Source organism: Diospyros lotus, chromosome 5 (assembly GCF_014633365.1).
Source record: "Diospyros lotus cultivar Yz01 chromosome 5, ASM1463336v1, whole genome shotgun sequence".
In the NCBI taxonomy this organism is placed as follows: Eukaryota; Viridiplantae; Streptophyta; class Magnoliopsida; order Ericales; family Ebenaceae; genus Diospyros; species Diospyros lotus.
This window is the reverse complement of record NC_068342.1, coordinates 19,963,925-19,980,274: the sequence shown is the minus strand read 5'-3', so window position 1 is coordinate 19,980,274 and position 16,350 is coordinate 19,963,925. Positions and strand designations below refer to the sequence as shown.

General features: G+C 36.9%; 2 protein-coding genes across 3 annotated transcripts in view; both read right to left on the bottom strand.

Annotated features, from left to right (window-relative positions):
- Nucleotides 1-13,104, bottom strand: part of LOC127801460 (mediator of RNA polymerase II transcription subunit 18) — a 44,220-nt gene extending 31,116 nt beyond the window's left edge. For both annotated transcript variants that reach the window (XM_052336643.1, XM_052336644.1), the window contains exon 1: nucleotides 12,956-13,104. The gene's annotated coding sequence lies outside the window, so the exon portion shown is untranslated. The remainder of the gene's footprint in view (nucleotides 1-12,955) is intronic.
- On the bottom strand, nucleotides 6,456-13,102 carry LOC127801459 (pentatricopeptide repeat-containing protein At1g06143). The gene is made up of 2 exons (XM_052336642.1): nucleotides 12,956-13,102; nucleotides 6,456-8,552 (listed from the first exon to the last, which is right to left on the bottom strand). The coding sequence occupies exon 2, from the start codon at nucleotides 8,358-8,360 to the stop codon at nucleotides 6,456-6,458; it is 1,905 nt and encodes a 634-aa protein (XP_052192602.1). The 5' UTR covers nucleotides 8,361-8,552; nucleotides 12,956-13,102.
- Nucleotides 13,105-16,350: the final 3,246 nt, after the last annotated feature.

Sequence of the window (16,350 nt, the reverse complement as noted above, 5' to 3'; positions counted from 1 at the left end):
CATCCGAGAGTGTTTGAGAGGGTTTATGAGAGGGTTTTCTCGCCTAAGGTTGTAATCTAAGAGTCCTAAGGTTAACAGAAGTCAATAATCGTAGGCAAGAAATCAGTGAAAGAGCTTTCAACACCCTAATCTTGAGTTTAGGAGATAAAGTCCTAAGAGAAGTGTCTAAAATGGAAACTGCCGAGGATTTGTGGGCCAAATTAGAAAGCCTATATATGACTAAATCCCTTTCAAGTAGGTTGTATCTAAAAGCAAAATTTTTTACTTTCAAAATGCAAGAAGGGCAGAAGCTTCAAAATCATATTGATGAATTTAACAAATTGTGTCTTGATTTGGAAAAGTTAAGTATATCATATGAAGAAGAAGATAAGGCCCTAATTCTGTTGCATTCACTGCCTAAGTCATATGAGCATTTTGTAGACATTTTAAAGCATGGAAGAGATACCATATCTTTAGAAGATGTTATAGGTGCCCTTAATTCTAAAGATTTACAACAGAAAATAGAATCTAAGAAAAATGCTGGTGATGCCCTGTCAATTAGGTATAGATCTGAAAAGAAAGACCCTAAAGCTAAAGGAAAGTCTAGATCGAAGTCCAGAAATGACAAGAAAACATTTAGATGTTTTCATTGTCATGAGGAAGGACATATAAAGAAAAACTGCCCCAAAAGGAAGCAGGTTTTTTCTAATAAAGGTAAATCAGAGGTTTCAAACTCAATTCAGGAATTAGACTATGATAGTTCGGATGTTCTTGTGGTTTCAAAACATTCGGATGAAGTGGTATGGGTTTTAGATTCCGGATGCTCCTTCCATATGTCACCTCACATAGAATGGTTTTTGAATTATAAAGACATGAGTGGGGGGAAGGTTCTACTCGGTAATAACCAAGAGTGTGGGATAAGGGGGATTGGATATATTAAGCTAAAGATGTTTGATGGATCAATCAGAATTTTGACATCTGTTAGGTATGTCCCAAAACTTAAAAGAAATCTAATTTCCCTAGGAGAATTAGCTAAGAATGGCTACAGTTATAGTGGCTGTGGGGATATTCTTAAAGTAGCTAAAGGATCTCTTATATGTATGAAGGCAGTCCTTAAAAATAGAATATTTGTTATGATAGCTTCCACAGTATGTGGAGATGCAGCCATAGGGGAAGAAAAGACCTATGAACTATCAAAACTATGGCATTTTAGGATGGCTCATATAAGTATCCAAGGGCTTAGAGAATTAGCTAATCAAGGGATCTTAGGTTCTGGAAAAATGACAGATTTAGATACATGTGAAACTTGCATCTATGGAAAATCTGTAAAAACAAAATCCCCTAAGAAAGCATTGCATATCACTAAAGGTCCTTTAGAATATGTCCATTCGGACTTATGGGGCCCTAGTCAAACTCCAACTCATGGTGGAGCTAGGTATTTTCTATCTATTATAGATGACTATTCAAGAATGGTTTAGGGTTTCTGTTTTAAAAACAAAAGATAACACTTTTGATGCTTTTAAAACTTGTAAAATCATGATTGAAAATCAAAAGGGTGGGAAATTAAAAGTCATTAGAACTAATAATGACTTAGAATTTTGTATTAAGGAATTCACCCAATTGTGTAATGAAAATGGCATCTTAAGACATCTTACTGCCCCTGGAAATCCTAAGCAAAATGGCATGGCCGAGCGCATGAATAGGACCCTCCTTGAGAGGTAAGATGTATGCTATTCCATGCTAGGCTTTCAAAAGCATTTTGGGGAGAGGCTGTTGTTTCAGCAGCTTATTTAATAAACAGGTCTCCTTCATCAGCTTTAGAATTTAAGACTCCTTATGAAATATGGTATAATCATAAGCCAAACCTAGATCACCTTAGGGTTTTTGGGTGTATAGCTTATGCACATATAAAACAAGGAAAATTAGAGCCTAGGGCTAAGAAGTGTGTGTTTATTGGTTATCCTTTAGGAGTTAAGGGGTATAAGTTGTGGAATTTAAAAAAAGATATGCCTAGAACCATGATAAGTAGAGATGTAACCTTTAATGAAAATTCATTTATCGATCTAGGAAGTAAAAATGAGGATAGGGAAGGGAAAGATTGTTAGAGTTATGCCCCACAAGCCAATTATATTTACATGTAATTGGTCATATTTTTTTCATTGTGACTCTTTATCTTCAATCAATTATTATTGTAAGGCATTATGTTTTATTTGTCATTGATGGTTGTCTTTATTATTTCCATTCTTGACAAAGTCCATAGATCAAATAGGCTCATGGAATATGGTTGTACATAGAAATGACGATCATGAAACATATTCCTTATCAGCCTTGATCTTAAATGTTCCTAGTCATAGAGTTATTAGGATTGGACACTAATAACTCAGATAGACTAACATATATGATGCATGCTCAATTAGGAGAATGCCTTGTTTCATAAACATTGGTGTGTGGACACTAGTGCATATATGTGGGTGCTTATTATAAGAATAAGTACACTGAACTGACCCGCTACAGAATTCTTAATAGTAATTGTTTATTGTCAAATTGGAATTTCTGTGTTGCAATAGTGCAGATTGGTCCTTAGACTTGAGACATCATGGTAGTCTTATATTTGACTGGTTACGCTTTGGTTCTTTTTTGGATTCCAATGGAGTCATTAACAAATTATAACTGGGCGTAACCTTATCACATATGAAGGCTTGTGGATGTCGAAATAGAATTCATCACTTATCGATAAGATGAGAAGATGTCATGTGTATTCCGATGATTTCATGACTAAGGAAATCCTTGGCCAAGGTGAGGTAGAAATCAAAAGGTGTTTTGATTTCACCTATCAAATCATAAATCTGGAATGGATACATAGTTATTGAATGATTAGGGTTTCGTCATAAAACCATACCCTAAATTCAATCGGGACATAGATTGATGAAAGGATTTTACTGCACGGTATTTGCAATTGAAAAGGTCCGTGTTTTTTCATCGTTGGCTAGGTATTCATGGCATGTTGCTAGACGTTAACCATGATATGTAGGGTTTTAGAATTAATTTGATTAATTCTAAAACTATTAATTAAAGAGTTTAATTAAGAAGCCCATAAGATGTGCTAATTAAGAAGCCCATAAGTTTAATTAAAGAGTTTAATTAATCTAATGAGTTGGGCCTTCATATAGCCCAATAGAGTTGGCCTACATCTAGCCCAATGGTGGACCTAAGGGATTACACACTTAGGTCGAGCCCGTTCCATAATTTAAAAGAGAGATACGGCCCAATATGATTATGGGCCAGACCTAAATCGTTTAGGGTTTTTACTCTATAAATAGGCCACTTAAGAAGCTGAAAAAAGGAGGAAAAATTTGGATCTCTCTTGGAGGCGCCTAGGGTTTGCTAGCACTACTCGAGGCGTCGTGGAAAGGGTCGATCGTGTGGACCGACTTGGAGGAGTTTGCGCTTGCAACTCTACGGATCAAACAAGGCAAAATTGAAGCTACACGGTTGGCCGGTTTCTAACAAAGATAAAGCTGTAAATTTTGAACAGCAACAACAGGATGTTGTTGCTATTCAAAATTCTCCATTAGAACTTTTCCAGGACCAACCAAGTGCTGGTGAAGAATCCTCAAGCCAAGATAATCTTGATAGATCTATAAAAGTTAGAGGCTCATCCAGTTATGATGAAGATCAGCACATGGATAGTGTTGGTTCATCCAGTACAGTTAGGGATCCTATTGGAGATAGGTATAATGTAAGAAGGGATAGACAAAGAAGAATAAGTAGGCCTCTAGTGAGATATGGGTTCTCGGATCTGGTTGCATATGCACTCTTAAGTGCAGAAGAAACAGCAGGAGAAGAACCTCAAACCTATGAAGAAGCTATAAATTCTAAGGAAGCTCAGAAATGGCAGGAAGCCATGGAAGCTGAGATGAATTCCTTAAGAAAGAATGAAACATGGGTGTTAGTGGATAGACCTTTGGGAAAAAGAATTGTTGGCTACAGGTGGTTGTTTAAGGTAAAAGAAGGAGTTGAAGATAGCCTTAAACCTAGGTATAAAGCTAGGTTAGTAGCTAGGGGTTTCACCCAAGTAGCAGGAATTGATTTTAATGAAGTGTTTTCACCAGTTGTAAGGCACACTTCTATAAGAATTCTGCTTGCAATAACAGCCCATCTTGATCTTTACCTAGAGCAGATGGATGTTACCACAGCATTCCTTCATGGTGAATTAGAGGAAGAAATTCTAATGGATCAGTCTAGAGGGTTTGAAGTTAGGGGAAAAGAAGACAAGGTTTGCTTGTTGAAGAAGTCCTTATATGGACTAAAGCAGTCCCCTAGGCAGTGGTACAAGAAATTCGATTCTTTTATGATAAGTCAAGGGTTTATAAGAAGTTCTTTTGATTGTTGTGTCTATCTTAAACATATTTCCACTAAAATAGCAATTTATCTCTTACTTTATGTAGATGACATGCTCATAGCAAGTCAATCAACAGCTGAAATTCAAAGTTTAAAACTTAAACTCAAGTCAGTTTTTGAGATGAAAGAACTTGGTGAAGCCAAGAAGATTTTAGGAATGGAAATATGTAGAGATAGGAAGAACAAAACTCTTCAGCTATCCCAGAAAGCCTACTTACAGAAAATTATGAGAAAATTTCATATGTTAGATGCAAAAGTAGTAAATATACCATTTGCTCAACATTTTAAACTTTCTCATGCTCAATCTCCAACAGATGAAAAGAATTTATCATAAATGAAGAGAATTCCCTACTCTAATGCTGTTGGTAGCATTATGTATGCAATGGTGTGTTCTAGGCCTAATTTAGCTCATGCTATGAGTGTGATAAGTAGATTTATGGCAAATCCAGGGAAAGAACACTAGACAGCAGTTAAATGGGTATTTAGATATCTAAAAGGATCAATTGACAAGGTTCTGATTTATGGTGGAGCTGATGACTTTAAAAAACCAGACATTATAGGATATTCTGATGCTGATTATGCTTCAGATTTAGATAGGAGAAGATCTACAACCAGTTATGTATTTAAATTGTGGAAGTCTACAATTAGTTGGAAATCTAACATTCAATCAATTGTAGCTCTATCAATAACCGAATCAGAATATATAGCTGTAACAGAGGCTGTTAAAGAGTCTTTGTGCCTGAAAGGTTTGATTAGTGAACTCCTAGGATATAATGTGAGGATTATTTTAAAGTGTGATAGTCAAAGTGCCATTCATTTGGCCAAAAATCAGAGTCATCATGAAAAAACAAAACACATTGATATTAGATATCATTTTATAAGAGAAGTCCTTGAGAAGGAGGTAGAGCTTATAAAAGTTGATGGAAATGAAAATGCTGCAGATATTTTCACTAAGGCAGTCCCATTGTCCAAATTACTTCATTGCTTAATGTTGTTACAGTTTGATGTGTTTTGATTGATGTATTTTCAGGTTATTCAAGAAGTGAGCAGAGCTAGAAAGTTGAAATTCCAGGATTACTTAAAGCAAAATGGTGGAGATTTGTTATTGTTTTGCCTAAAGTAATTGAATGCTGGATTTATTGAAGAAATCAGGAAGAAATAAAGATGATTTGGCAGCAGTTAGTTAATAGGACATAAATGTAACTAATTGTTTTATTAAGGGTAGATTTGACTTTTATAAAGTTAGTTATTTCCCTTTAGGTATTTCCGCCCCTCTAGTCTATAAATAGAAGGGTGCGGAGGCCAGTCTTTATTATCATTCATTCATATCTTTCATTCCTTGGGTTCGAATACAGTGAGAGGCGAGAGTAAGAGCTGTGCAATTCTAGTTCTTGTTGTCTTCATTAGAGTATTGTATTCGAGAGGCAAGGTGGAGTGAAAGAGGGGTATTCTTGTACTGGTTTCTGATTTGTTTCTAGTGGATTGATTGCTTCTTGGATTGCTGGATGTAGTGCCATGTAAATGGCATGAACCAGGGTATATCTTGTGTGCTGCAATCTGGTTTGATTTACTCTACTATTAATTCTGTTTTTATTTTCTACTTTCAGTATTCAATGTTGGTTTGAATTCGGTGAGATTCTCGAGTGATTCTTGAGAGATCATAGCCTCGGTTTTAACATTGTTCCAACATGTCTATGTTGAATTTCTAATCTTTCAATTCAATACCTAAAAGAAATTTGCAGATGTTGCAACTCAATACATCTTTTTCATCAACTCAAGCTTGAAAGCATGTTGACACATGCCACCACCACTCTTGCAACACAATTCTAGTACCATATGTGTTTCTTGTCAAATACCATATAATTTTTTAGTAGAAAACTCAACAGGCAAACAAAAAACATATATATTAGGTGTAACTTAAGTAAACTGAGGGCTTACAAATTAGATTTGTGTGTAGAGTTATTATCCAAAAGCAACATGATTAAATGGTGTTGAACTGAGCCTTTGTGATCTATTGCGTGTAGGCTGCCAAAGGATTTTTCTCTTTTTTCATGTCTTCATAAACAAGCCAATCTTTAAGCAAAGTGAAATTCAGTTTGACAACCAACTAGCTTCAACTGCTTGTCCAATTCACCCAATACTGCATAAATTTTGTCCAAGCATGGGTGAGATTTATCAGAAGCTGCAAAAACATCAATCTTGTTATCCAATTCAATCCAACTTGATCCAGGAGATGTCTTTCCTACACCATATACTTTCATAATTGATCGAATATTAGCGACCTCACTCCACCGATTTGCTTCTGCATACATGTTGACCAAAAGGTTGTAATACCCACTATTGTTTGGCTCCAATATCATCAACTTGTTGACAACAATTTGAGCAATATCCAAGTTCTTGTGAAGCTTACACCCTCCCAGTAAAGCACCCCAAATAATAGAGTTTGGTTCAATTTCCATGCTTTGTATCAATTCCAAAGCATCTTCAAGCAATCCAGCCTTGCAAAACAAGTCAACCATGCAGCCATAATGTTGTATTTCAAGACAAATGGAATAATCATTTGTCATGCTTAGGAACCTCCTACGCCCTTCATCAACTAGTCCAGCATGAGTACAAGCACTAAGAACACTAACAAAAGTGACACCGTTTGGTGTTATATTCTCCCTCTCCATCCTACTAAACATTGCCAATGCTTCATATGCATGACCATGGAATGCAAGCCCATCAATTACAGAATTCCAGCAAAATAGATTTTTGTCCTGCAATTTGAAGAACACCACAAGTGATCTATCCAAACTCCCACACTTAGCATACATGTCAATCAATGCAGAGCCAAGATAAGAATCAAGTGCAAAGCCATTTTGCAATACATAGAGATGTATTTCCTTTCCCAAGTCCAAGGCTCCAATATGTGCACAAGCTGAAATAACAGTTGCCATGGTCATCTCATCAGGGTTGATATCTTGGTTTTTCATCTCATTGAAAACTATCAATGCTTCAGTATATTGCTTGTTTCGAGCATAACAAGTGATCATTGTCGTCCATGAAATTAAATCTTTCGTGGGCATTTCATCAAACAACAAGGCAGCAGTCTTAATATCCCCTACTTTGGCATATCCATCCATTATTGTATTCCACGAAGCAGTGTTTCTCTCAGGCATCTCATTAAACAAAATTCTTGCAGAACCAACATCCCCAACTCTGGCATAAGCAGAAACCATTGTAGTCCATGCAAAAACATCCCTTTCACATATTTCATCAAACACTTGTCTAGATTCAACTACTTTACCAAAATTCGCATACAAATCAATCAAACCAGTCCTAACATATAAATGTGTTGCAAATCCAAATTTCCATATATGGCAATGAACACCCTCCCCGAATTTTGAATCAGATACTAGCGTGCAACCTTTAACTATAGACGAGAACGTGTAGCTAGTGGGACAAATTTGCGCTCTAAGCATGTCCAAGTAAAGCAATAGAGCTCGAATTGGGGAAGAACAATGAAGAAAGCCTCTGATCATCGCATTGTACACAAAAACATTAGGGTTTCTCATCTGGGTAATGGCCAAAACTGCATAATCTATTTGACGAAATACTGAACAAGCAGTGATAAATTTGTTCACTAGGAAACAATCTTCGTTGGTGTTTGTCTTAACCATGAATGCATATATTGATCCCAACTGCTTCAAGCTTGAACATGCCTTTAGAAGATCAATTATAGTCTGTTTCCAAGTGAAATTATTAGGTTCTTGCAGAGGTGTTGGGATCAAATAATGGTTGATGCCTTTTAGATCCATGGGTCGTGTTATGCCTGGTTGAGGGCCTAGGGTCGTTCCAAGTTGTCTCTCCATGTGAGATGGAAATCGATAAACACACTTGATAGGCGAGTGGATGAAATGGATGAAGTTTGTAACAGAAAATGGAAAGGATGACCAAAGAAAATTTGGTGCAAAACCCTTAAACATGACATAAGGCATAATGGCCTTACGGTAGATATGATCATGAATAGAAATCGTTAAGAGTTATAGAATTCATGTTGCTGCCCCAGGCAAATGGGATTAAGGCTTGTGATTATTGTTTTATCAAAGCATGTTGTTTCTTGCAAGCCCAACAAAGCTATCCTTGCAAGCCCCTTTTGCTAATTCTGCTTGGTAGATCAGATCTTGGACCTAAATGGAAAAAAAATAATAATCTGTTGAGAGGTCCACATAACATTAAAAAAAATAAAAGAAAAATTTAAAACTTCCAAAACATTTACTTTGTTAAACTAAAGGAGAAATGTCTTGTTTAGTATTGCAATCATAATTTTCAAAACTATGTTTCTGCTGTCCACTGTCATATTAGAGGTATAAAAGATATAGTCCTATTTTAAGATCATTTGGCTTCCATTTAACCAAACTAATAATTGAGGCGAAATTCCTATTAGTTGTTGGATTTGTTCTGGATCCATTTCCTGCAAATTTCTAAACAATTGCATCCATGATGTACAATGTAACTATCCTAGAATAGGAGAACAAGAAAAGGAAAAGAAGAAAAAATCTCCTTCATCAAGAGGAGGTGAAAATAAAGTGTGAAGAAAGAGAATGGAAGGCATAGTGCAACACAAAATGAGGTCTCAATATGAAATATGAAATACACCATCTGGGAATCATGACGAGATCACTGGTATTGCTAACAATCTAATTATTTATTTCTTTCACTTATATATATACTTATAAATATTCCTATAGCTGCGCCAAGTGAGATTAAGGCTTGGGATTGTTATCATTGTTGTTAGTTGTTATAGGAATTCCTCTGACATGATTTTATTGTACAATAAACCATATGCATCCACTCCTATAAGTTCTAAGAGTAACACAACACATAAACAAGATACTATCGTCAAAGAAAAAGTAGCCATTGAAATGACAGTTTGGGAGTGTTAACAAGCAAAGCAAGTTCTAATTAACTTTCAAGTGTTTACTCAATCATCATCATGAAACCATATAAAAATACACACACACATATATTCCTAATCTTAATAATATTGATTTGTGCATCACAATCACTTCATTTTTATCCCCCAACTCCCAACACATATTTCATATTTCATCTGTTATTGATGATAATGATTGATGCCTGTAAAACATAATTCAAAAGCTACTTGCCAATACCTCTCCATTGAACAATTTCATACTAAAATCTACAATCCAAAGAATGGAAAAAAAGGAAAAAAACACAACTAAGAACTTTTTGCTAAGTAAACAGCATGCTATTTGATAATAAAGTTTTACCCATTTGTTGGTGAGTGTGCACTTGAAGGAACTATCACGACCTGAATTTTGGGGGACCATAACTAGCACTAATCTCAAGATAAGGCAAACCAATCTTGGAACCAGTAAGCCACATATATGTCATGAACCTAGGGTTTAGCTAGGATTAGATTGGAATGCAGAAGGATCCAAGAGGCTTAGGATTAAGAACAGAATGTTTAGAGGGGAATTTGGACAGAAATGGGGGAAGATAACATATAGAATTAAAGGAGAGATATTGACAGAAAAAGGGGGGCGGGGGAACAAGAGAGAAACGTGAGGGAGAATGGAAGAGAATTCTAGAGAAAAATGAGAATATTCATTTTTTTCATTCAAGCATAATGTCCCTACGTTTACAGCAGCCCTTTATATAGGCATATCTGGCTACTAACTAATTTCCTAACAGCACTCATGTGCTCCAACAACTTGTAAAATATCTCCTAACAACTATCATAAGCCTATTATCATATTACCCCTTAATTGCTCCTTGGGTCATGACAATTCCCCTCTTCTTAATAGAGTTCTTATCCCCAAGAACTTGCAGCAAGTAGCCATGGTTCTTCATCCAATTCCAGCCTTCTCTATCTGGTTCATCCTTCTTTCTTTCTCCTTCTAGGTCTCTTCTTCTTCATTCTTAGGTTCTCATCAACTGAAACAAAAATGATGATCATTTCAATCAAGGCTGCATCTACCTCCAAGGAATAACATACCATTTCCCTTGGGTTTGCAATAGCTACCAAATTAAGATTGTTGGTACCCATAGTCTGAGGATCCAATACGATGCCAAAATCTGTCAATATGTCCACATCAAATGCCTTCAATGACTTTAGCCACTCCCTATTGCAGGTGGCAGCTGAAACCTGCAACCCTAAAGCCGTCAAATGATGTTCATTCTGAAATTCACCCATTCGACGAGTTACCACATGTGTTTCCCTCTTCTCATCATCTTCAATGTTGGCTATTTTGAACCCAGATGGTTGACTAACTAGTTCTCTAGCCATCTGTTCATCCTTCAATTCAATAGACACGCATTCGAATTTGCCAACTAGAGGAAGAACCAACACAGCAGCAAGAGTCTTGTTCTCTTAGATAACACCTTTGACTTCTTCAGCTACCTATCTTAACTTTTCCCAGCTACTATTGGCATCCAAATTCCTCACCACTTTGAATCTGCTGCAGGTGGAAAGAACTACTTTCATAGTCATAACTCGTAGAAGATTTCCCTTGAATGAAAGGGAAATCAGCATCTCTCTTTCCCGTGAGTGTGACTCCCCAACCCTCATTAGGCACACCCAAATGTATTAACTCTTCTCGTGGCTACAAAACAACCTTAACTACTTTTTATGTCGAAATTTCCTGTTTATATGTCGGCAGTCCAACAACATCTTCTTCTTTGTGTTTTCTGGAATTTTCCTCTATATGAACTTCTTTTTCAAAAATATTCGGTGGTCCCTTTGCATCTGTTGTCCTATCCACCTAATTGTTACTGATTCCCTTTGGATAATGCCATTCACCACCAATACCATTTCTGATATTGTAGTTATCCTTCTTGTCATTACTGCTGAAATCAGAATACTTCTTTTCCTGCCCAAAATCTAAAGTAAGCAATGAATCACTCTTCCATAATCTTGACTTCTCCTTCGGCTACTCCATTTTAAGGAAGTCCTCTTTATTAAAACTTCCGCAATAATCCTTGAAAAATTCCGCAAAAAAGTTGTAATGATACTTCTTAGTCAGTATCATTGCAAACTCCTGCAACTGCTCGTGTAACATACGACTGAATTCCTTGCCCATATCATGTGCCCAACTTCTTGTTTCCTTGTCCAATTGGTTGATCTCATTCTCAAACTTCCTTTCCAATGCCTAAGGCTTTTGGCCAAACTCCTCATGCTATCTGACTCCAACTGAAAATGCAGCATTCTTCTACATCAATTGCGAGCTCATCTGCATCATGTATGCACTACTCCCAATGGCCTCCCGAGCAGGTCCTCCCCTTGAAAATGCAGCACCCTTTTACTACAACTGAGAGTCTAATGTCCTCGTGTGTGCACTACTCCCCCTAGCAGACTTCTCACGAGCAAGACAACCCGAAGGCCAATAAACAAGAGCTCTGTACATCCTAAATCCCTCACTTCTCTTCAGTATGTACCTCGCAATAGTCACCTCTGAAGTTGATCCAAGAGGTTGCAAATTGCAGGTTCTAGAGTCGCCTAGAGCTGCCAATTCTCCTGACTCGCATGCTACAAGTAGTCTCTATACTTGTTGGAATCGCATCAATAATGCCGACCTATTCGTCTCCACAAGTTGGACACATTTTTGAATTTCACAACAATCTCCTATCAATACTCAAACCTTGATTGGCTACTAAATTACCAAAATTGTAGCTAAATCTGATTTTGCCTTCAAATTCTACTCAGTATCACTATCGAACCTCTCCTGACCCGTCAAATTCAATTCCTAAGCCGAAATGCTTTGCTCAACTTCGCCTCCTTGTTTGCTCGACATAGGGTTGGCAATTCGGGTTGGCGGGTCGTAATCGTGTCATGTCGAGACACACGTATAACACGTATCAGGCTAACCCGAACACGACCCGTTTAATAATCGTGTCAAATTCCTTAAACCTGAACACGACACGTTTATGAAACGTGTAACACGACACGACACATTTAATTAAACGCGTCGTGTTGTGTCATCTGTTAACTTGTTTAACCCGTTTAATTAAACGTGTCATGTCATGTCACATGTTTAACCCGTCTAATTTAAACGGGTCGTTTTGTGTCACCTATTAACCCATCCAATCCATTTACCTCTAACATGTAAAAACCTATTGAATGCATAAAAAAAACCCATTCAATACACATACAAAATTTTATTCACCAGCAGCAGATCTCGAGAAAGTCAAGCAATCACAACAACAACACAAATGAACATCTACGCATGCAAAGCAGAAGAAATACAAAACAGAAGTTTTAATGGTGTTATAATACATCTTATCCACTGAAATTTGCTCAAATTTTTTTGGATTCAACCTCTCGAAACAGAAAATAAGTCAACCTATAACTGCTAAAATAAGTCAAAGCTCTCGAAATTTGCTAAACGCTATAACTACTAAAACCATTTATACAAAATATATACCACTCGAAATTTCCAACCAAACCATCACAAAATATATATGCCAACAAGAAGCAGCAGCAAACACCCGAAGCTGAAGTGTGTATTCACAAAATATATATACCAACAAGAAGCAGCAGCAAAATATACGAATCAACAAAAAGACTTACCAGAGGCTGCGGCGCTGCGACCGGCGGAGGCGGAGGCCGAAGTGGAGGCCGCGACGACGATGACGATCGAAGGCTGAAGTGGAGGCTGCGGCGCTACGACCGGCGGAGGCGGAAGTTCAGAGAGTGTGAGAGAGAGAGAGCGACGGGGGAAGAGTGAGAGAGAAAGGGGGGGAGTTTAGCCTTAGGGTTTCTTTTCGCAAAGAGGGAAATCGAAATGCCCGCGGGGGGGGGGGGGGGGGGGGATTTTCAGATTTTTGGATTTTAATTTTTTTTAATATTTTATTTATTAAATAAAATAAAATAATTTAAAAATAATATTAATAATTAAATGATAAATAATAAAATAATTATTATTTGACTGAAATAATAATATCAATAATTATACTATTAATAATAATATTAATAAAATTATACTATTTTTTCTTTTCTAATCTTTATACATTTAGTTATTGTTTAATTATTATTTATAGATGTAATTGAGTTGATTGTCATAAACTAATTAAAAATTAAATTTAATTATTATAAACTTTATTTATTAATTTCAAATTGGATATGAGCATAGCTAATATCTCATAATTATTGATTAGAGATCTAATTTGAAGAAATGATATAACATCAACTAATAATTATCCAAATAGATTTAGTAATTTACTAGAAATTATAATAAAATATATATGTATATTAGATTTATTTAAAAAAATAAATAATATAGTTAAATTTTAAATCTATTTGCTATTTAAATTTATGACTCATAGTGCAAGAGATTAATAGTTTGAATTTCGTCATCCTCTTGTGTTAATTCTCTCCCTGAATCTTTTCATCCTCTTGCATTAATTCTCTCCTTCTATATATTATAGATATCATTTTATAATTTTTATAATCTTGAGATCCAAAAACTTAAAAATTTATATATTAAATCTACTAATTATAAATATTAAATTGTAATTATAAAATTTTAGAATACATAATATTTTTTTAATATTATAATTGTTTTTAATTTATTTTTGTAAATTAGTCTTAAACGTGTCATTTCGTGTATAATCGTATTAACGTGTACAGATCAACCCACTAACCCATTTAATTAAACGTGTCATTTCGTATATAATCGTATTAACGTGTTCGGGTCAACTCATTAACCCATTTAGTTAAACGTGTCATTACGTGTCTAAACCCTAGGACCATGACAAATGGTATCAAAGCAGTCCATCATTGGCTGTGGTTTTTATTCAAGTTCCGATGGTGATTATCGGTGAGTTCCTACGGTGATTATCGGTTGTTGATAGGCGATTGTTTCCAACTCGATTTGGAGGATATTAAGATCGGTAGTAAACGAGAGAGAGCAAGCAGTTCTCGCCAACTGCATCCATTAATCCTAAGCAGTTCGAAATTGAAAGATTGTGGAACCGATCGAGTACAGTAGGTTTGGGAAGAAGCAATGACTGAATTCAAAATTAAACTCGGATTCGAAAGGCGAGCGCGAGCAAGCAAGTCTAACACACGGTAAGTGTTGAAGCTGACTAGTGATCGGTGGCGGAAAGGAACAAGTCGCAGGAGGCGATTCCAAAAACAACACAGAATTGACGAGGCGAATGAGTCTAACCATCTCGGTGGTACGATCGGAGCCTATAGCGATCGTAATTTGATTTCGAGGACTTGTCAATCAAGGCGAACTCAATGAGTGTTGTGGTCCTCCAGCGGTGGTGTTGGTCGGTGATTGGGTGGTAACTGCATGGCTATGGTTTCAACTCGAGTGGAAGGTAGGAAAATCTGACTTAGTGATTAGGTCCAGTTGAGAAAACTTGAAGGCGACTTGGCTGGGCGATGTTCCAGCGACTCTAGAGATCTGGAAGGTGGTTAGGCGTTAAAAGGTATAAATCTCCAAGAAAGCAAGCCCCCTTAGTTCAAACTTGGAAGGCGTAACAGGTGAGTGACCCTCGGCAAATAATTTCGGTAATTATTATTTGGAATCGAATGGAGAAGCAGGGTCTGGTGATTCTGGAATCGGAAGTGATTGCAAATTGGAGTGTGCGTGATGTTGTGGTCGTACCCATTGCAGGTGTAGCTTAACGACAAAAAAAAACAAAGGAAGGATTTGGTGTTGTGGTCGTATCAATTGTTGTCATCAGTAGAGGTAGCCTTTCAGTGAATCGCACAGTTTGGGAGGACAAGGTGGACATCTCACAAATTGGAATTAAAAAACCAGTCGAGTGGGGCAGGACTCAATCACGAATGAGGGTTAATCAAGAGTGGAGACATGGGTCAGCAGATTCCAAGTCATCGAAGGAGCACCACCACGATCGAAACTACCCACTAAGCAATTTCCTAAGGTTACGGAGATTGAGCTTGGGCTAATAGCTAAGGTCGAACATGGAAGGTAAGGCAGATTCAAGCCCAGCCAGTTCCAGTGGTGAAGCCGGCAGTCAGTGTTCGAATTTTCTACAAGCGTAACAGGGAGATGAGGTCTCAATTGCAGCCGAATGATGCTGCATTGTCAGTAGCCAGTTTTCAAGCAAGAAAGCAACCTCAATTGCAGCAGACCAGTGCTGCATTTTCAGTACGGTATCCTACTCATGAAGCTAGGGGAGGCAATTCATACATGAAGCATAATGCTTCACTTTTAGCTAGAATGGAACCTCAATGGCAGCCAAAGAAGGCTACATATTCAGTTGGCAGCAATAAGGAACAGGAGAAGGGAATCAACCAAGTTAATAAGGAAACAAGAAATGTAATACATGAAGAGTGCAAGGAATTCGGTCGAATGTTCCGCAAAAAGCTGCAAGAATTTGCGATGATACTTATTAAGAAGTATCATTATAACTTTCTGGTGGAATACTTTGATGATTATCACATAAGTTTTAACAAAGAGGAATTCATACAAATGGAGCAGTCAGGGAATAAGTGTAACATCAGAAATGATATTAAAGGTGAATGGCATTATCCAAAGGGAACCTATAATGAACAAATTGATAGGGCACCAAAGACAAAAGGAGAATTGAAGGAACACACTGATTTCTTTGGAAAAGAAGTTCTCGATGGTGATGTTTTTGGGATTCTACAACAAGATTAGTCCAACTTTAAGGAAGAAGGAGAAGATGAAGAAGAGGAGGTGAAAGAAGAGAGTGAGGAGAAGGAATTGGAGGATGATACTCAATCAATTGACAACCTCTCAAGCATTTTTACTAGTGCTAAGACACTTGGCCAAGTGTCAATCATGGAGCAATCGTTGGCTGGAATTGAAGTTGCAGCATCTCCTAATGTTAATGTTCACAAACAGCCTTGGTATGAGCATTAAAGGCAAGTCGACAATCCCCTATTGTTGCATTTCAAGGTTGTTGTTGATATTTTTACAACAAAGCGTGGTTGTGGGTTGAATGGGGGTATAATAACAACAACTA

What these genes read in the sequence shown, in the direction of transcription:
- LOC127801459 (XM_052336642.1), bottom strand. Translation starts at nt 8,360, where the DNA reads ATGCCTTATGTCATGTTTAAGGGTTTTGCACCAAATTTTCTTTGGTCA.